Source organism: Achroia grisella, unplaced genomic scaffold, assembly GCF_030625045.1.
Source record: "Achroia grisella isolate CSIRO2021 unplaced genomic scaffold, CSIRO_AGI_Agris_v1 utg534, whole genome shotgun sequence".
NCBI lineage: Eukaryota > Metazoa > Arthropoda > Insecta > Lepidoptera > Pyralidae > Achroia > Achroia grisella.
The window spans coordinates 862,666-884,191 of NW_026712920.1; the positions used below are offsets into that span (position 1 = coordinate 862,666).

At 32.6% G+C, this 21,526-nt stretch overlaps 4 protein-coding genes across 4 annotated transcripts; 2 read left to right on the plus strand and 2 right to left on the minus strand.

The window, feature by feature from the left end:
* Positions 1 to 201: 201 nt before the first annotated feature.
* Positions 202 to 6,318, minus strand: LOC131847424 (uncharacterized). The gene is made up of 5 exons (XM_059197004.1): positions 6,247 to 6,318; positions 5,780 to 5,879; positions 3,175 to 3,289; positions 2,517 to 2,709; positions 202 to 982 (listed from the first exon to the last, which is right to left on the minus strand). Exons 2-5 carry the CDS (start codon positions 5,856 to 5,858, stop codon positions 242 to 244), a joined length of 1,128 nt encoding a protein of 375 aa, XP_059052987.1. The 5' UTR covers positions 5,859 to 5,879; positions 6,247 to 6,318; the 3' UTR covers positions 202 to 241.
* A 375-nt stretch (positions 6,319 to 6,693) lies between these two features.
* Positions 6,694 to 8,498, plus strand: LOC131847420 (ras-related protein Rab-39B). The gene is made up of 3 exons (XM_059197001.1): positions 6,694 to 6,919; positions 6,991 to 7,339; positions 7,882 to 8,498. Exons 1-3 carry the CDS (start codon positions 6,812 to 6,814, stop codon positions 8,088 to 8,090), a joined length of 666 nt encoding a protein of 221 aa, XP_059052984.1. The 5' UTR covers positions 6,694 to 6,811; the 3' UTR covers positions 8,091 to 8,498.
* An 8,347-nt stretch (positions 8,499 to 16,845) lies between these two features.
* Positions 16,846 to 19,468, plus strand: LOC131847452 (trafficking protein particle complex subunit 5). Its single transcript, XM_059197041.1, has 6 exons — positions 16,846 to 16,939; positions 17,084 to 17,244; positions 17,327 to 17,453; positions 17,941 to 18,024; positions 18,678 to 18,776; positions 19,248 to 19,468. Exons 2-6 carry the CDS (start codon positions 17,093 to 17,095, stop codon positions 19,344 to 19,346), a joined length of 561 nt encoding a protein of 186 aa, XP_059053024.1. The 5' UTR covers positions 16,846 to 16,939; positions 17,084 to 17,092; the 3' UTR covers positions 19,347 to 19,468.
* Positions 19,469 to 19,702: 234 nt separating this feature from the next.
* On the minus strand, positions 19,703 to 21,423 carry LOC131847457 (uncharacterized). Its single transcript, XM_059197046.1, has 2 exons — positions 21,174 to 21,423; positions 19,703 to 20,078 (listed from the first exon to the last, which is right to left on the minus strand). Exons 1-2 carry the CDS (start codon positions 21,306 to 21,308, stop codon positions 19,869 to 19,871), a joined length of 345 nt encoding a protein of 114 aa, XP_059053029.1. The 5' UTR covers positions 21,309 to 21,423; the 3' UTR covers positions 19,703 to 19,868.
* Positions 21,424 to 21,526: the final 103 nt, after the last annotated feature.

Here is a 21,526-nt window from a genome sequence, read left to right on the forward strand (position 1 = left end):
TTACACTCATTGCAATTGAGGTCAAAATGTGACGCCAGTAGTACCGCTCATGTGTTGCCATTTCGTAGAACCACGATGTCATGCCTCCTTATCATGTAATTGCACTGCTCATTATTCAATCGAAGACACGTTACAAGTTGCTTGACAGTTGAAATACATCGTACAAACTCTACCTTGGTAAATACAATTAAAAAACCTAAATATTGAAGACTGCTTTATTTAAAATAGACGCGAATGTAACTTAACCTAACGTAACTTTACAGGACAGTTCCTTTTCTGTTTGTTCAGCGATCACTTTAATCAAATTACTATTCGATAGAGCATTCTTCGGCTGATATCCTGAACTTAACCAGGAGTCTAACACGTCGGTACTTGGCAGCATAGTTCTTAATGAGTTCCTCACATAAATGTATGCTTGCGGTGAATATTTATATATACTGAGAGCAAAGTTCTTCAAATCGTCCGTCTGTCGCACCGGCATAGCTAAAACTAATCCATTTGTATCCTCTTTAATTTTATCCTGCAGAGACAGCAGTATTCGAGCTTTTTTCTTACGTTTCTGCTCCAAAATCTTCTTCTTCCTTTCCACCTTCTCTTCCATGTTTTCTATAATTCTATTATAACGATTGTGCGCTTTCATAACGCGTCTTAATTTGTATTTTAGGCCGACGGCTTGCCGCTGCATTTTTTGTACCACTGTAAATAGTTTCAGTACCTCTGTATTGTCAACTTCTTTGACTTTTATTTTCGGTTTTTTGTCTACATTTCCATTTCCGTTCACCACTCTTGTATCATTTATGGATTTAGTTTCGTTTACAGGTTTAATGTCAATAATAGGTTTAGTATCAAATTGTCTATGGTCCAGTCTTGAATCATTCATCATTTTGTCACTGACCGATGCGTTGTCACTCATATCATCCATATCAGTGTCTATGTACTCTTCATCTTCATTTTCCAGCGTCTCCTCGTCAATGTATTCAACCTAAAAACAAACAAACGTTTTTCTTAACACTTTAGAAAGAGGTTCTCGTGTACATATATTTTTAAGGTCTCGATAAAAAAATTTGTTCATCCGTCCGTTTTTTTATTACAGTCGTACATGAGGGACTGTATTTTACTGTTTTTTTATGTTCACTCTTTCGGGCGTATTAGCGTAGGTTTCAAGTTTTTGAACTTTATTTTAAAATTTTATTTATTATTCTATAGATTGTAATTACCAAAGACACGTTTAAAATTTATAAATTAAAAGACGGTACGTGTAAAAGCAACTAATGGATATATATATTTTTTTGTTTAATTCCGCTATTTACTTGTGTGTGACCACAAATATTCAGTGCTGAAACCTGACCACCGTGAACTGAAAGCATTAAGACCTTCTCTATTGGTGATCAAATTCCGACCGTTATTGGATCTACACCCATATTGCGACACGTGTTTCACCTCTGAACGAAGGATCATCAAGCACTATTATTTGCTTAGTTCGGAAGCTTATTGCTAACACTTCGGCGACCAGACTACAACAAGAACGGTCTAATTATCTGTTTGCTATTCAGATAAAGGTAAATTATACGCTATAAAAAGTAAATGTAGTAGATATAGTAAAACTATATATTTTTTACTGTCTAAATAAATATAGTCATAGTGCCAAGAAATTCACACGCAGCGAAACACCAGCGAATGATAAACTTGCTGGAGATATTAAATGGATATACTGCAAAAATTTATTCTGGGTTTCATCTCAGTAAGTATCGCAGTAGCAACAGGAACACTAATTTTAAATGTAATGGATTATACTTTTTCTTCTAAAACCAATGTGCCTAATAAAAATGAGCATGATGTGAAGTCAGTTAGGCCCTCGTGGTGAATTCACCAAACTTTAATATGATGGTGTCCAGGGGGAACAGCGTGGAGGTCAACCTGACAGGTAACCTGGTACATTGCTAGCAATGAGATTAGTCCACATTACTAACAATTACAGGGAAGGGGAAGTTGTGCAATAGACTGATCCTGCCAGAAGTAAAAAAAACTTGCTAAATAAAATATTTTTTAATCATAATTTGTACAATTTTCTAATCCTACCTTAGTAATATCGAGCAATTTTGTTGTACAACATAAGTTATACAATTTTTCAGTCCTTCACCCAACATTTTTAATAATAATGATAATGAGCAATATTATTATACGTGTAATGGGGTATTTAGAAAGCACTCGTCATACTCGTGAACGGGTGCTGCCTGTGCGGACTGGTCTGTTCGGGTTACGAACACTGATTAGACTATTTCTGTAGCAATAGCATATGCTGGTGGTCACTCTATTCTCCCAAATTTGAATTTAAAAATGAATCCGTATTATTGTAAAGATGTACAACATTTATTTGAAAAGAATACAAGCTGAGTTTCTTGGCAGTTCTTCTCATATCGATTCCGACCTGACGGTAGATTTGACATATCATAAGGGTCTGTAATAGATCTAGATGAATAAAGATAATTTAAATTTGAATTTTGCACTCTAAATACCTCAAGAACATGTCCGGGCAGTTTCAATGATGGCACAGCACTGTCAATCAGCACCATACTGTCGTTGGCGTCACACATGAAACAATCCACCGAGAAATGTTGGATGCAGATGTAAGAATAGTCTGTTGGCGTCCAGTTGTTACGCCCGGTCAGGTCCGTCCATATCTGTCTGTAGTTCGAATCCTCGGGAAATCTGAAAGCAGATTGATTCTTTCTTAGACTTATTTATGCACATGCATATACAATACATTTAAAATATAATAAATTAACAATACATACATGGACTCTGTAAAAAGATAACCCATTCCATATTTTACAATAGCCATAAGCGACCGAAATGTTATAAAGGGTTGTAAGGAGATGAAAAGGGGAGATAAAAGATTGCCATTTTTAAAGCTAGAAGCTTGAAACTTATTTTTTAGGCTGGTGATTTAATATAAATAAAAAAGGGGTTGCAAGGGGAGGATGTAAGATTGTATGTAAATATCATCTTTTTTAAATCTAGAATTTTGAAACTTATATTTTATGCTGCCGATTAAATATAAATAAAAAAAGGGTTGAATAGGGAAATGATACACTGTATGGAATGGAAGTATTATCATTTTTTCTTTTTTGGTCAAGTCGCATGCACAGCTAGTATATTTATAAATCAGATTACCTAAAAAACGACTCGGCGTCCAAATTTTTGAAATCCTCGCAGCCCAACACTGCACATGTTTTAGTGATTTCTGTGTCCGCATCAGCATTCTGTTTTACTTCGGGCGCCACCTTTGCTGTGAATATAAAAAAATGCATGATATAATTTTCAAGTTCATAAATTAATTAGCTGATTGTTGGTTGCAAAGGTTGTTTTGCCATATAAATTAAAATCGCTATTAAAAAATTAGGATTGAGGGTGTAGGTTAGAAGGGTGGAATTTTAGGGCTTGTATGTATTTTTTATAACTTATAAAAAATACGAAAACAAGATTTTATTCAAAAAATTAAAACAAAATGTTAGGGGTGGACAATCGTTATCATTTAAGGGTATGAAAAACAAATAGGAGCCGATTCTCAGACCTACTGCATACAAAACCATTTACCATTCCAGTAACTACTTAAAGGAATTTATTTAATTTTGTTTCCTTTTTTATTTCTTTACTAGCTAATCGCCCCGACTTCGCACGGGTGTACATGTATTACACATATAAACATTTTGGATCACTCTATCTATTAAAAAAACCAAAAATCCGTTGCATAGTTTTAAAAATTTAAGCATACATAGGGACGGAGAGCGCCAGCGTCTTTGTTTTATACTGTATTATACTTTTATACAATATATACTGCTGACCTTCCTACTACTAATGGTATAGTTACAGCAACATATGCAGACGACACAGCAGTGCTGTCATGTAATAAAGACCCACATATTGCATCTACAGAGCTTCAGAAACATCTGAATGGAATTAAAGAATGGTTGAATCAGTGGAGAATTCAAGTGAGCACCTCAAAGTCGGTCCATATCACATTCTCACTGAAAAAAGAAATTGCACACCAGTATCCTTAGATGGAACTATTTTACCACAACAAACAGTGGTAAAATATCTCAGAATGCATCTGGACAGAAGACTTACTTGGAGAGACCACATAAAATAAAAAAAAAAACCAAGCAGATAGAAAACTTAAAGACATGTACTGGCTGATAGGTAAACAGTCTAAATTAAGTCTGGAAAACAAACTCCTCATCTATAAGTGCATCATAAAACCAGTGTGGACATATGCGATGGAACTATGAGGATCAGCTCCACACTCTAACATAGAAATTCTTCAGCGCTTCCAAAACAAGATATTAAAAACCTAACCAGAAAAACATAGCCAGAGCTCCTTGGTTCATAAAAAACATTGAAGTACATACATATCTAGAAATTCCAACTGTAAAAGGAGAGATACAGAAAGCCTGTGGAAGATATAAACACAGATTAGCCGGCCATAAGAACCAGTTAGCTTCAAAACTACGGGATATAAATAACTGTTCATCTAGATTAAAAAGGGCTCGCCTTGCCAACATCTAAAGAAAGTAAATGAGATGGCACCTTACTGGAGGTGCCTCATCTCAAAATGCCAATAACATCAAAAAATCTGATTATTAGCTCCATCAAAACATACTCTTGAATGTCAAGAGATTTATTTAGAGTACATAAGATGTAGATAGATAGATAAAATATACTTTATTTGTAACACACAGTAAGAAATATATGTGAGTATTAAGAGTAAAACTCATTACATCTTATGTACTTTAAAAGTATTAGCATTATAGATTTATACTTCAGGCAATAAATTAATAAATAAAGACAGACATTTCTCTCAAATTATTTCTTCTTCTTTATTATAAATGGCTGTGGTGGCAGCCATTTTAATGAGTTCGCGAATGTCATGGTTCAAAATACATAGTGGAATTTTATAGTTGTGGCTTTTTTCAATTTGCTATGTAAGGTTATAACTAAGTTAAAACCTTTTTTATTGTATTTACTAACACCAACAATCCTTTTGTTGAGATATAAACACATAAAATTCAATAAAATATAAAATATGTTTAAGCACTTTTGAAAAGACATTAAGCAATAAATGCCTTTTCTAAAGTCATATATTGCTAAATGTCTCCAATATTTAGAAGGCAGAGAATAATGATGAAATGTAAAATACTTTTTATACAAATATAATTAAAATTGAGCACTTTTGAAAAAACATTTACTGCTAATATCTGCAATATTTAGAATGCAGAGAATAATGAACTGAACATGAACATAATAATTATATGAATTTGCATTGCATAATTTAAAAGACAAGCAAATAGCTGGCTGTGACTTTGTTTTATACTATTTTAAGATACAAATATATATTTAATTATCATAAATACATTTAATATGTATTATTATTGATAATTAAATACATAAAACTAAATTGCTTATAATACCTATAGAGGTGCAAAATGGTAAACTTCTTTTGGAGTACTTTTAACATATTGTTTATCCTGACTTACAATCAATACACAAGCAAAACTACTAAGCCTAGAAAATTTAAATTTGGAACATAGATATATTGTATAACGTAACTACATATCTCGGAGCGATAAAAAGAGAAAAAAAGTACATATCTATTAAGAAGGGGTTGTTAAAATATCTTGTGGGAACAGCAAATACATAGTGCCGCGTAAGTAAACCCATGAATAGCAACAGGTTCAATGTAACTTATCTTTAAAAGTATAAAAATATTTAAATTACTTACCAACAGGGGTAGCTCTGGTTTTGTTTTCATTGATTTCAGTCACACTTTCTTTCATTTTGTAACCTTGGCTAAAACTCATACTGGTCTACAATGTTAAAACCTAAAAACCATTATTATTTTTTTGGTATTTTAAGAATTGGTTTTTGAAATTCCAGATTTGGTCATAAACCACGTAAGTAGTGCTCTATTGCGAAACGTTTTATTATCACAATAACTTTTCATTAAATTAAAAATTGTAGTTTTACGTGATGCGGCGCTGTACGATACGACAGGAGCGGTGAAGAAAGTGTCAATATATTTCACTACATTAAATTAAAGATAAAAACACTAAGAAACCCTACACATCGAATTAATTAATAACTAGACACCTATTTTGATTGGAAACTTTTAAAATTACAGATTTTTTAAATCATTTTTGGTGAAACGAATAAAACATTCAGTGTCGTTATTCAATAAATTATATCTACCTATAGTTTTTTTATTAATTTGATTTACGGCTTTAAATTCTTGTTTATACAGACTAACAGAAGAGTCGCCAACATTAAAAAATGAACAGGGTATAAACCACAAAACTCTTTAACTACCCAATTCTCTGTAACTGTTTGATAACCTGTTGAAGTTTTATTGTACTATTTTTTTTCTATGATATTTAAAATATAGCATTTTATATTCGTATAATTTTAATTTTTTTAAATTTACCAATTTACCATTACATTTTTTTACTTTTTAAAACGAACCGTCCACAATATTCTCTTCAACTACGTATCCTAACGCTAATCGAACACTCGCTACATAAAACCTATTTTTTCTTTGTAACAACCGATAATTTCTTACAAATGACGGTTTTTTTACTAGGCGTTTTCGTGGGACTATGCGGGTAACATTGACTGTCATTTCCAGTCTGTGATCTGTGGTTGGTCATTCATTCAATCACACAGTTTATATTTGTCATGTCATATTAATACGTAATTTTTGACGAGACCCTCACTGCTACAATTTCATTTTTATGTTATTGAAAGCACAAATAATAAAATGGTTGATCCGATATTCGACTACCAGTTTAGGCTAATATTAATCGGTGATAGTACAGTGGGAAAAAGTTCTCTATTGAAGTATTTTACGGACGGGAAATTCGCGGAGGTAAAATCATTTCCATTGTTTTCGTGTTGTTTATGGTAATATTTTGGTACTTAATATATTTTTATTTGCAGTTATCTGATCCAACGGTTGGCGTAGATTTCTTCGCAAGGATTATCGAAGTACAAGATGGTACCAGAATTAAATTACAACTATGGGACACAGCTGGTCAAGAGAGATTCAGATCTATTACCAAGTCTTACTACAGAAATTCCGTGGGCGCTTTGTTAGTGTACGATGTGTGTAATAGGTCTAGTTTCGAGCACATACCTCTTTGGATGATGGAGGCAAAGAGGCATATAGAGCCACACCGGCCAGTGTTTGCTCTGGTGGGATGTAAAATTGATTTGGTTGGTGATAACAAGAACAGTGCCAGAAGAGAAGTCACCTGTGAAGAAGCTAGGCTGTTTGCTGAAGAGAATGGTATGTCTTTGTAATAAATAGTTGCCCCTGCTTATTTGAAGTGCTCATAAGTTTGTTTCCTGTATATTAGTATAATTTATATCCTATCTCACTATGGAATATGCATGTTACAAAAAAATCGAAATATTTAAAATATGGTCAAGTATTTTTACTTTTCGAATGAGAAAAGGTTCGATTTTATATTTCCAATAGAGATATTTGTATGATTATTATGTTAATAGAGACTAAGTTGTTTATTTTTAAATGAGTGGCTGATATTAATTCCGCTTTACTCTGCCAAAAAATTTCTTGAATCATCATCATTGCCTTAACTTTATACCAGAATTTGGAGTCAGTGCAGTATGTCATCCTTTTCCATTGATTCTTATCTGCCATCATATATCTATGCCATGCCGTCATGTATCATATATCTAAGCATAGCTTTCTTTCATACATATTGTCTTTCTTACAATCCATCCATCTTTTCTTTAGTCATCCTCTCCTATTCCATCCATAAATTTTGTGTTAAATTATGGTATATTGAAATAAATAATTACTTACAGGACTACATCATGTGGAGACATCGGCAAAAAGTGGTTTAAATGTCGAAGAGGCCTTCGTACTAGTTGCTCAAGAGGTTTACAACCGTATACAAACAGGAGAATACAAAGTTGAGGATGGCTGGGATGGCATTAAGACAGGCTTCAACCGTCCCAATGGTATGGATTTTAATTTGTTAGAAGCCGAAACTGTCCAGTCCACTTGTTGTTAGGTAATAAATAACAATGTACATATGACTCACAGCTAGCATAGTATAGTTTAAGAGTAATTTTATATATAGTTAAGGAACAGATGCAGATCCACATCCTTAGAGGATATCCATAAATTAACTCACATGTGTCACAGTCCTTGTCACAGTTCATCCTATTTGTGACATTCCCTACCCCCTAGTGTGACATGACATTTTGCAACAAGAAATTATTAAATCAAAACTCTGTTTTAGTACACTACATGTATTACATTTTAAAAGAGACATCACATATTTTACCTTTTTCACACCTTGTCACACTTTTTTGACCCCCTCTCTCCCCATAACATGTGACGTAATTTATGTATAGCCCATATTCATTAAAGCATTGAAGGTCTAACTAATCTATTTTAGCAATGTCTATCATCCCTTTCTTTTTCTTTCATGGAATTGGTCATTAGAAAGAGAAGGATTACAGCCATTGATACTTAAAATAGGTTTATAGAAAATGGTATAGTTTTATGGATAATAAAGTATACTGGGTTATTTTAAATTGTCTGACATGTCCTATATAGTAGTTTGTTATTGTTATTTGTTATTTTTGTTTTTAGAAATGCCAAATATAGGTGGCACTTTGCCATCATGTTGTGGTAAAAAATAAGTTTCTTTTGTTATGACTTGTTTAGCTCATAGACTGTTAACAATATGTAGTTAATTCAAACTAACTCGGTATACATATTTGCACTGTTTAAGGTCAGATGTATATGTCATAATGTATTTATTTATTTTATCAATCTTTTTAATCTTTTTTTTCTCTATTTATTATTATTATGGATGAAAATTTTCAAAAATAAATTGTAACATATTTTAATACTATTACTATACACTCATACATAAGTGTTTAGTAAAGGTACAAGAAATTATGCAATCAAATATTACTTTAATTACATGCATAAAACTCTATACAATAAAAGAATAGTTCTTAATGAAATATAAAAAAAAATAGGTCAAATTATAGTTTATATACTGCCAAGCTCATAATACATGCAATTGATAAAAAAATATAAATATCAGACTGCAGAACTAAAATAATTTGTGACTAATTACATGAACAATAATAATAATAATCCTAATTACGGTTTAATGCATATTTTTAATATTCTTTTGTTTTGTAATGGCATAGTCATCAGTACCTAAATGTATATTTAACTATATAATATATTCAATAGATTAAATAATTATAAGGATAAATACTCTATTATTTGGCCATAAATAAAATTTGTACTAAATAAGGTTTTTAGCAATATTGGTCACGGTGGTAAACAAAAATTTAATGGGAATTTTGGGCATCTATTATAAATAATGTGTTTTTCATTACCGGCCAACTATAAATTATGTCACATGTCAAGGAGGAACAATGTGTGACATTGTCACACACATTGACACGAGGTCACACATTGTCACGCATTGTTACTCCGTAACTTGTACATTGCACATTGCAGTGCAAGGTACAAGCAGAACTATGTCACAATTAATGATTAAAACGCGAAATATTACCTATTAATGATTACCATTTAAAAATGCCCATTCTGTCTAGGATCATAAAGATCTGATTCGTATAATTATAGTTGGGATAGGGAGTGGTACATGTCTGCAGCTGACGGGACATGTTTTTACATGTGACTTAATTTGTAGATGGATAAATAATATACTTGAAAGTATATTAAAATTGTATGTATGAAGATAATTTTTGAATATAATTTCCCCACAAACTTTTTATACATTGTAAGATTGTTTTATATAAAAGATAAACCTATTTATTATTATACTCGATACAATATATACTGTTACATGTCCTAAAGTAATGAACTCTTATCTGATACTATGTAAAGTAGATACCAAAGAATTGAACACTAAATCTCCGATGTAATTAATTAAATATTATTTCAATTCGTTCTAATTATCCAATAACATTATTAACCCTATTCTAAGTTAAATATTGTACCTGCAAAAGCATGCACAGTACATGCATATTTAAATAAAGTTAATTGATAACAGTCGGCCTCGTTTGTCATACGACCTTTAGCCTAACAATCCTAAATATTAATTATTTAGATTACTAATCATTATCTTGTCGACCTTGGTGGTGTAGCAGTTTAGCACGCTACATCGCTTTCCAGTACGCGGATACAATTTGCGGAATTAAGATGAATTTGTTTATAATTATATGTATTTGTATTTGTCTATATATATTATGTACTAGCTTTTGCCCGCGGCTTCGCGTTAATTTATGGAATTTATCAGAATCCTTTCTTAGGGGATGCCTACGTCATAGTATATTTATGCATGCAAAGTCTCAGCCCGATCGCTTTAAAATTGACAAAATTTCATACAAACTTTCATCCCCTTGGGGGTAGAATTAATCAATTAAACATGCATGCCAAATTTCAGCCCGATTCGTCCAGTGGTTTGGGCTGTGCGTTGATAGACCACTATTTCAGTCACCTTTAAGTTATATATATATATATATATATATATATATATATATATATATAGATTCACTAAAATGTAAAGACATACATACATACATTTTTAGTGAATCTTACTAATATTATGTTGGGTGTTTATTACTCTTTCACGCAAAAACTACTTAACGGATTTTGATGAAACTTTACAGTAATATAGCTTATATGTACATCAGAATAAAATATAGACTATAATTTAACAAGATATGTAAATTGGGCGAAATATAATTATAAATGTCATGTAAGTGTGATGCAGGCGAAGTTGCGCGGGTCAGCTAGTACACAATATATATAGACTTTTTGTTTAGTACGATGGTATTGAGTGGTATATGGTATATGCCAAACTTACGAGCATTCTCATACAAATACGATATTTCTGACCTTCAGTACGATGTCAATGTCATCCTTGTACGAGATGAAAAAAAGAAAGAAGATTGTACTAGATTTTCACCTACTAAACTCAGTCAAAATACTATAATGTTCGACATAGGACGAAACGATTTTTTTTTCAGATATTTTATTACTTCTAAATCTTCTAACCTGCATAGGCATTGATTGCTTAAAGGTTAGTGTTATTAATTTATTATTAATTTTATTGATTTTAAATGATAGACTGTCTTGACAGAAAGAAAAGAAGTTTTTAATTTATTTTTTTACACTTATTTTATGGCTTTTATATCAAAAAAGAGGTTTCATGTGCTAACAGTTAGAATACGCTATATGAATTATCGAGAGTCTATATTTGTTTATGCAAAGATAAGTTAATATCTCATTATTATCACAAATCCATTATCGATTTAATAGCGGAAACGGACTCTCCCATGAGAAATTTGCTGGTTATCACTACGCTCGACGAACGACTATACCCTTTATAAAATACTAAGCGTTTACCGTGACGTTGTTCATTTTTTTCACATTAAAAACAGTAACGTACGCCGTCCTTTATTAATTAAGATCCAAACTTCAAGTTCTTGAATCATGGAGGTCCTTTCATACGTTCAAAAGCATGTTATTGTACTTCTTGACCAAATACGAATAGATTTGCAATTGAGTAAAAACAACATATGCATGATATAAACCTTCCTCTTGAAGGACACTATCAAATTGAACAAGCATATGGCAAAATCCGTATGCACGACAAGTATCTAAAGATTCTGCCAAACTGAAGAGGAAACGCCGCTTCACATCCTAGCGGTTGTGTTTTATGCATAAACGAAATATCTCCTTTGGAAAGTTTATGCTCCCCGATGGAAAAAAACCGCCTAAGAATATCCTTCAATTCTTGTCCCTGACGGGTCTAGGTAGCCACTCTGAAAAGGGATATCACTAATCGATCTATGTTCGCAGTGCTAAAGATGTAAACATCTGACAAGACCCAAACAACCCAATAAAAAAAAAAAAAAAAATACGCCGTCCTTTAAAAGATCCATCTTCAAGTTCTTTCATGGAGGTCCTTTCAACCGTTCTGCATGTTTTGTACTCTTTGAACGAACTATTTGCCCGGGTCTACATTATACATATAAACCTTCCTCTTGAATTACTCTATCTATTTAAAAAAAACCGCTTCAAAATCCGTTGCGTAGTTAAAGATTTAAGCATACATAGGGACGGATACACAGCGACAGCGACTTTGTTTTATACTATGTAATGATGGCAAACAAGCTGATGCTCCACCTGATGGAAAATGGTAACCGCCTATATGCATGAATAGCACTACAGCCATCGGGATATCACTAATTCGTTATTATACTAAAGATGTAAAATGTTAAGACCCTTATCCTGTATTTTCACTACCAACTCGACTCGATCCATTGGCTTTGAGGCGTGATATTGCATCTCAGTGCATTTTCTGCATATATCACGGTGAGCCGCATGTTCTCGTTTGTTCGGATTAATAAAAACTGTTGATCTTCTTACAATTTTACCACCCGACAGAAACTGAAATACCATCCTGATCATCTGGATGAATGGCGGTCTTCCACGGTGAGGTTTTAGAAACTATTTTGTCTGAAACCACACTGTGGAATCACCTTCCAGCAATGGTATTTCCGAACCAATACGATATTGAAACCTTCAAGAAAATACTCTTTTTAAAAGGCCGACAACGTCTTGCAATTCCCCTGGTGTTGCGGGTGCTTGGGCGGCGTAAATGACTTACCATCAGGTGAGCCGCATGCTCGTTTGTCGTATGATATAAAAATATATCTGGCCTTAATCTTACACACGGCTTATGGTACAGTACAACTGAAACATCAAAGCAGACTTCTTGGTCGTTGTAATTGACTCGGGTACCTATTTAGGCATTCCAAAGGACCAGGATATCATATGATATTAGGATAACCCTGTAATTGTACATGCCCTATGGTACAGTACAACTGATACAGCAAAGCAGACTTCTTGGTGGTTGAAATTGACTCGGGTACCTATTTAGGAAGAATTTGTTTTACGGTTTTCTTTATTGCGATTTTATAATATTAGTATGGGGATATAAAAGATAAGATGCCCCATATTATCATTTATATAGTGTAAAAAGGTAAAAAGGTAACGTATCCCATATTATCTTTAATATGCACATGTTTATATTAATATATATCTATATAGTATTATATCTCAGCTCCACGTGTCACATTGTTTATGAATTAATTTCCACATGAATGAGAATAGGAGACAGCACTTGTGATCTTGATATTAAACAAGGTTAATTGAAACTCAGATAACAACAAACGACTTTATTAAACTAGCTGTGCCCGCGGTTTCACTCGAATTTAATATATAGCCTATGTATTTTTCTGATATACCTACAAGGTATGGTACTTTAGTTTTATCAAAATTAGTTCATAAGTTTTTCCGAGAAGGAGTAAAGAACATCCATCTATCCACCAATAGTCAGAATATTTTAGTATTTATAATATTAGTAAGACTAGTTGTTACCCGCGTCTTTGTCTGCATATTTTAATATTATATCAAATGTCATTAGAAATGTAAATATATTATACAATCTTACTATATAATTACAAACGCGAAAGTTTGTGAGTATGGACAGATATATGGATGTTTGTTGCTCTTTCACACAAACACTACTGAACAAATTTGGATGAAACTTTACAGCAATATAGCTTTGATGTGTACCTAATACATCAAAATAACATATAGGCTGTAAATAATAGCGATGCCACGGTAGCGCCGATACACCACACCTTTCCTCCTTCATGAAGGTGATAGTGATGGTGATGGGATGGAAGCATGTTGTTGGGGACCCGAGCCACAAACACCTTGAAACTCGACTCCACACAGTATACACTACATATCAGTATTTTCATGGTCCGTATATAGTCGACAATGCCCTGCTCCTTGGTAGCTTTCTACTCCTGTTGGTTGTATCTGGCTTTTATAGTTTCACCGGAAGTGGAAGAACAATACCTGAAGGGCACTGCTTGGGTATCAAATTTAAGGTCTATAGTTACACCAAACAATAAGGAGCGAGTGCAAATGGCACTCCAAATTCGGAAGTGGAAGAAGCGTGAAGCGGCTGAATGTCAACTCCTACCTGACGGATACGACTTTAGTCTAAGGGCACTGCTAGGGTTACAAACTTAAGGTCAGGCCGTCCTAATTTCGATTTCTGTTTAAATTGAACGGAGGATCGATCGGAGTGGTTTGTAGGTGCTCATGGGCGGTGGTAATCACTTACCATCAACTCGTTAATCTCCTACCGGTTAAACCAGAGCCGCACTCGAGCATCCTGTCGGCATACGCTGAACCGGGTCCTTTTGCCGCCTTTAATTAATAATAATTTCAGGACAATTCACACAGCGCCATCTAGACCAAAGTTAAGCTAACTAAAGCTTGTGTTATGGGTACTAAATAACTGATATATACTTAGATAATTTTTTTTAAATACATACATAATATACATAGAAAACACACAGACCGACACAAACAATCATAGTCATGACAAATGTTTGTGCTGTGCGAGGAATCGAACCCACGACCATCGGAAGTAAAGCGGTGTGCTAAACCGCTAGACCATCGAGGTCGTAAGTATACTTTATGTATTTCTTTCATGTAGGTAATTTGATTGGCAGCAATTTCTTATTCTTATTCCTATATATATATAAAAAAAGTTATAGGAATGGAAAGTAGGCTGTTAGTAATGGGAACTAGTAAGCCCCATTGCTAGCAATATAGGTACCATGTTAGGTTGACCTCCACGCGGTTCCTCCTGAAAACCATCGTGATAAATTCCAAGTGAATATGACACGACGGGCCAACTAACATGACCTCATGCTCATCTTATCAATCTCCACTGGTGCCCCGCCAGCGTAAACCGTTAGCGCAGGCGGGTGCACCATTTCATTATCATACAAAAAAAACGTTATTAGTACATAGACCATTTATTACGTCGTAGTTTAAACTGGTTATCATGTTTTTATTATACCTTTTGTTATTGCTCGTTGTGAACGCGTAAATTAATAATTATTAGTGTTAATTATATGACCGTAATTAAGAAGTACCTTTCACTGTTCGGTTATATATGTAAGTATAATACATTTTACTCAGAAATGAGTATTAGGTAATAGTTATACATTAATATGTGGTGATAGTAACATAATTAGCAAACTACGCATAACAATGCAACAAAATAACGAACAAATTTATCCAGCGGTTTGGCATTATTTCCGTTTGTCGCAGGTTCGATTACTACACCCATACTTAATATATAAATGCGATGTGTGGTTGTACGACTTGTGATGATATGAGTGGTTAGGGGATTAGCTTAGTTTACGATTGTCGCGGGTTCGATACCCGCATCCATACTAATATATAAATGCGAGTTGCATGTCTATGTCTATGCGTTTGTTACCAGTTTAAAACTAAACGACTGCACCGATGTTATTGAAATTTGATATGAAACTAGATTGTATCACAAAGTTGAACATTTTTTACGTATTTATTATCTAAAAAAACAGGGTAATTAGTGGATAACAGTCAATAATCAATAATTATAACAATTCACTTAACGCCATCTCAACCAAAGCAAAACTTTTACTATGGTTACTAAACAATTTATAGAAATACTTAAATACTTTTACGAACACATACAGATAACATTCAGATCAATACCAACAATCATACTCATGAATACAAACATTTGTAATGTACGAGAAATCGAACCCGCGACCATCGGATGTAAGGCGATGTGTTAAACCGACAGACTACCGAGGCCATTTTACAAATAAAAATCTTCGCATTTATAATTGAACTAATTTTATTCTTTGTTACAAATAATAAAATTAGTTCTTAAAAGAATCATATAACTCGTCACCCTTGTCCATATTTGTAACCTACTTTGTATTATGTATGTACTTGAGGAGATAATACTATTCATGTCACACAGACTCATCCGAAATAGCATAAGTTTGCTGTTCACGATTTCTTATCTTGCTCTAAATACATAGATATAATAAGTACTTAGAGAGGGGGAAAGGGATTGTTAGTAATGTGGACTAATAATCTTATTAGTAGCAATGTAAGTACTATGATCTCAAGTCGAAGTCCACGCGATTCCACATTTTTTCAAACTAAAAATGGTACCTTGTAGGTACAAGGGGATTGTGAAATAGGGACTAGAAATTGCCTTGCTAAGTATTTGCGTATCATTAAGTAAGCTTAAACAAGCTCAGATTTCCGAATTTTACTTGTAAAAAAAAGTAGTCTCGAATTTTTTAATCCTACTATTGTTAGGCGAACGATACCTAATTGACAAATTGCAAAATTACGCAATATCCTTTTTGTGATTTTGAATTCGGAACTCTAAATAATAAAAATATTACATACTTCAATTTTTTTTTAAATGTTTATTTACCCATTATCGGTTGCCAATTGCCTTTGGCAAATATACGAACGAGCCAAGCCATTATAAAGAAAGAGAATTGTGATTTAATATTCTGTCACATGGGGATACTTTTAGGGTTGCTAGTATTTGGATTATATTACCCAATATGATACTGGTGTATCATATAACGTAACAAAATCGGTGATGTTGGACATTATTTTTTAATAAACAGTATTTACTTATTCGTTTGTACTCTGCAATCAAGACGCACTTTCATAATCCACTTTTTGATTGTCTATGTTATAATGGAATCTTTAGTTGTTGTACCGATTCCTATTTAATCTGTAGTAGTTATAGACGTCATAGTATATAAATTGTCATTGCAAATTCTTGACATTAACATTTTGACAGTGTTGTGTTGATTATTTATTTCAATAATTTTATTGATTTATAAATTTTGTATTTAACAAATGGAAAACATTCCACATATTTTAATTCGTTAATCTGTAATTGTAATTATCGTATTAATTGATATGGTTCATATTTCATCTTTAATTAACATGTGAAATTGTGAATCGGAATATTTATTCAAAAATTTTATTGACACATTATTTATTTATTATTATAAAAATCTAAATTAATATACACATTTTAAGGAATCAAACATGTCATCAAGTCGTTCAAAATCGTCAATTCTCGATAAACCTTTGAGCAAAGGAAAAGGGGAAATTTCTTTGGCTGTTTATGCTCTTTTATTTTCTGAAATAGTCCAGTACTGTCAGAACCGTTCACATTCTATCCAAGAACTACAAAACAAGTAAGGCAACACGTTTTTGAGAAGCATTGACAACGTGCATTACTTATTCTAACAAGTAATAACCCAAAACAATATTTTGCAGGTTGTCTGAAATTGGTCAAGATGTTGGCACCAGATTGTTAGATCTATATTTTGTAAGGGAAAGAAATAGTAAACGTGAAATAAAGCTGTTGAACATGCTTCTGTTTGTAAAATCTACACTGTGGAAGGTATATAGACATTTGAAATATAAAAAAAAATACATTTTCTATCATTTCTATGCCAACTTTCTTATGGACTGGAAGTGTGTGATATTGGCTTCTATACTTACACATACATCTAGAAACACTGTCAGGTCTTTATTTATATAGGTCAGTTAATGCCCTACAAACTAATATAAAAATTGAGTTTGTTGACATTCATTCTTGATTGAAGAAGTTAATATAACTTGAAGAAGTTATTTAAATAACAAATTTGATCTATAGACCATGGATGAAATTTGTTATTCTTTCTGTTCCTACTATACACTGTATGAATTGTTGATAAGAAATTTTGATGTTCATTCTGATGAGATTGCTATATGAATGAAGTATTTTGACTATAATTTTGTATTACTTAAATATCCATTAAGTAATGAAATGGACTTTCACAAAATAATTAATTCAAGCAAATATATTTGACTTTCAAAACACTCATTAACACTACTTTTTATTTCAGGCTCTGTTTGGAAAGGAAGCAGATAAATTGGAACATGCAAATGATGATGAGCGAACATATTACATAATTGAAAAGGATGCACTAGTAAGTTTGTCAATCTGTACTAATTATATGTATCAAACTTTAAAAAATATATACCGGAGACAGTGATATCAGAAAAAAAAATCTTACTGTATATGTAATTAAAAAAAAATCTAATACTGGGATCTATAATATACATATATATATTATATAGATCCCATACTTATATAAAAAGTTACTCTCATACCAGATTGTTAATAATTGGGCCCATAGTTGATAATGAATTCAGTCCGGTGGACTTTCACATGGTCACCTCTGTAAACTCTTATACCTGACTTCATGTTCATATTATTCTACATCACTAATGTTTATTATTAACACAGGCTGATACTCCATTTCACAAATTAAAAATGATGTTAAAAAGAAACTTACAAATAGAAATCCTTGTGGTGCAGACAGGCATTGTACTTAACTACTGAATACTCAAAACCAGAAAAAAAAGTACAATAATATAGCAATATCCACTACTCACTACCCGTCTACCCCTGCTGTAACTAGACAGCTTGAAAAACAATTTGGTTTTTATATATTTTCTTGATAAAAATGCCTAAATACTCTATATTGGATATTGAAGAAGTAGTGTGCTCTATATATAAAATTTGGAATTAGCATGTGTATTTTTTATTGTATGTTCTTAATAACATTTTTTTTTTCAGGTAAACAAATTCATTAGTGTACCAAAAGACAAAGGCTCACTCAACTGTGCTACATTCAATGCTGGTATTATAGAAGCTGTACTAACAAAGAGTGGATTTGTAAGTGATCTCTTGAACTCAACTTACTGTTTGTACAGTCTAAAATTTATTTTATTTATTTATTGCTTCTCACATGGTACATGAAAGATGTTATTAATTAAAAGAACATAAGACATGTGATACCCCGCAATTATATTATACGCATTATAACCATATACAAGTCAATTACAATAATTAATTGAAATTCAGAACTAAATTTAAATATTTGGACAATAATGCACAATGTCATTAATGCCAAAGTGCGGGCAGACTTTCCTGACGATTGTGACTTATCAGAAGGTATAAACACTTCTGATATATCAAATATACCATCAGTTAGACCTACACGAATAAAGAGATATTCTGATTTATTTCATTATGAGCATGATGTCGTGATTTGCCGGCTCTGACACCCTATTGTTATGCCAATGTTGTATACTATGTTTGTGTATTCCTAGTTCTCGTTTTAATGTTCCTTGCATTATTTTTCAGCCCGCTAAAGTTACTGCTCATTGGCACAAAGGCACCACATACATGGTCAAGTTTGATGATTTGGTTATAAGCAGAGACAAATCTCTTGATGATCGTTAAAAAAAGTTTATCTTATCTATGTATTGTTAAGGTTTATGTATACATGTAATTGATGTATGATATGGTTGATGTTTAAAGGTGTGTATCTGTAAGTTACTATGAAATAAATATTATAAAAATTATGTTTTCTTTTCTGTAAATAAACATTAGACGAAGTAAACCTCTCGACCGACACGAAACAATTTTGCTTTTAATTTTCCTATGTCACGACATTCCGGTGATGGAAACACTGTTAACAAACCATCAAAGTCATCTGACGGTTTGTTAACAGTGTTTCCATCACCGGAATGTCATCGGACCTTTTACATACCTTAAAAATAATTGCGAAATAAAAAAAATAATACTATACCATTTTATTGAAATTTAAACTTCTCAGTTTACTGCATTCTTTTTCATTTTTGGTTCGGTTTTCCGCGAGTTTGTAATACCTTGTACACCATTTTCGTACGGTGAAAATGTAAAGCTCAGCTACGTCTAACAGCGTTAGAATAATTCGAGTAGAAACATTCAACAATAGCTATTTTATTGGAATTTAAACTTCCGATCGCGGTACACCAGTTTGCCGCTGCGGCAATCCTTTTCAAATTTAGTTCGGTTCTCCCAAACAAGATATCCGTAGATAAAAAATGGAGCCAAAAATAATATTGCCTTCGAAACCGTTCCAGTATTCGCTTGAAAGTGATCATACTGGCATGTTTTCATCGATATAAATCTCTGAAGTGCTGGATCAAACTGAAACCACAAACCATTCATAAATATGTTAACTTTTTTGTTTTAAATGGTAACGGTATGGTGTATTCACCTACAGTAACAGTTTACGCTGGCGGGGCTGATGATATGAGCATGACATCAAGTCAGTTAACCCACCGTGACAGATTCACTACAAATTTATCACAATGGCTTCCAGGGTGAACCAGGTGGAGGACGATCTGACATGGTACATTGCTAGTTAATGGAGTCATCAGTCCACATTACCGACAATCCCCTTCCCCTTAGATTATCTTTTATCTCTGTGCATCATCATTTTTCAATCTATCCTCAAGTCAAATTTCATTAAAACCTGTTCAATAATTCAATTGGGAAGTGGTATGAAACAGAAAAAAAAATTGTATTTACCTATAATAATAATATGAATAATATTATTATTAGGTAATTTACCTTGACGATATTTAATTGCTATAGAGGTTTTAGGATTAACTTAGAAATATCTACCACACAGAGATCTCATGTCATTAAAGTGACAAGTTCCCTGATGGGATATTTAGTTTTTAATTACTATGAAAGTAACTAAATCCTGCTCTACTTGAAAAAATCTGCTAACATTGATAATGCTTTTAAGCCAAACCTCCTGGGGAGCAAGGGTGGAGTGAATAATGCCATTAATCTTTGTTGATAATGGAATGAGAGTCCTGGCTGCACTAATAGCATAATCAGACATTTTATTACAATTGTTACATTAAATGTTATATATTATTTATTCACAAATATTATATTAATAATATAATTTAGAGACAATGTGCGCATTAATCCTATATATATAAAATTCTTGTGTCACAGTTTTCATTCCCATACTCCTCCGAAACGGCTTGACAGATTCTCAAGAAATTTTGTGAGCATATTGAGTAGATCTGAGAATCGGCCAACATCTATTTTTCATCCCCCTAAATGTTAGGGGTAGTCCACCCCTATATTTTTTTTTATTTTAAGGCAAAACAATGTTTGCCGTGACAGCTAGTGTATGTATATAAAACTTACAAAGTTAAAACAGGAGAAACTAACAGGCTACTAATATAGACTATATTGTAAACTGTAATATTTATTACTTACAACATAACCTGCTTGCTGAGCATGTTTACATGGATCAGTTCTTTGTTTCAGAAATTCTTGCCTATATTTTGCACGTCTTTCAATCTGATCCGAAATAATTTTTAATTCAATATCCGAAAAGCAATATTTAGACATTCTTACACTACTTTACAAATAGTTTTATATTAAAATAAAACTACAAATCTTGCTACTAGAGACAATAAGTACATGAAATGTCAAAGCGATGGTGTAGTAGCAGTGAATAGGGTTTAAAAAGTGAATCAAATGTTATTTTATAATTATATATTGGCCAGTATTTTTTTAAAGATCCGCGTAGAATAAATTTGAAATAAAACAACATACGATTAATTCAT

What these genes read in the sequence shown, in the direction of transcription:
- LOC131847424 (XM_059197004.1), bottom strand. Translation starts at nt 5,858, where the DNA reads ATGAGTTTTAGCCAAGGTTACAAAATGAAAGAAAGTGTGACTGAAATC. An exon ending in AACCAGAGCTACCCCTGTTG is followed by an intron (nt 3,290 to 5,779) that starts GTAAGTAATTTA and finishes TTATATTCACAG; the next exon opens with CAAAGGTGGCGCCCGAAGTA. An exon ending in GACGCCGAGTCGTTTTTTAG is followed by an intron (nt 2,710 to 3,174) that starts GTAATCTGATTT and finishes ATCTGCTTTCAG; the next exon opens with ATTTCCCGAGGATTCGAACT.
- LOC131847452 (XM_059197041.1), top strand. Translation starts at nt 17,093, where the DNA reads ATGTCATCAAGTCGTTCAAAATCGTCAATTCTCGATAAACCTTTGAGC. An exon ending in TAATTGAAAAGGATGCACTA is followed by an intron (nt 18,025 to 18,677) that starts GTAAGTTTGTCA and finishes TTTTTTTTTCAG; the next exon opens with GTAAACAAATTCATTAGTGT. An exon ending in TACTAACAAAGAGTGGATTT is followed by an intron (nt 18,777 to 19,247) that starts GTAAGTGATCTC and finishes ATTATTTTTCAG; the next exon opens with CCCGCTAAAGTTACTGCTCA.
- LOC131847457 (XM_059197046.1), bottom strand. Translation starts at nt 21,308, where the DNA reads ATGTCTAAATATTGCTTTTCGGATATTGAATTAAAAATTATTTCGGAT. An exon ending in CTCAGCAAGCAGGTTATGTT is followed by an intron (nt 20,079 to 21,173) that starts GTAAGTAATAAA and finishes TTGTGGTTTCAG; the next exon opens with TTTGATCCAGCACTTCAGAG.
- LOC131847420 (XM_059197001.1), top strand. Translation starts at nt 6,812, where the DNA reads ATGGTTGATCCGATATTCGACTACCAGTTTAGGCTAATATTAATCGGT. An exon ending in CGGACGGGAAATTCGCGGAG is followed by an intron (nt 6,920 to 6,990) that starts GTAAAATCATTT and finishes TTTTATTTGCAG; the next exon opens with TTATCTGATCCAACGGTTGG. An exon ending in GCTGTTTGCTGAAGAGAATG is followed by an intron (nt 7,340 to 7,881) that starts GTATGTCTTTGT and finishes AATTACTTACAG; the next exon opens with GACTACATCATGTGGAGACA.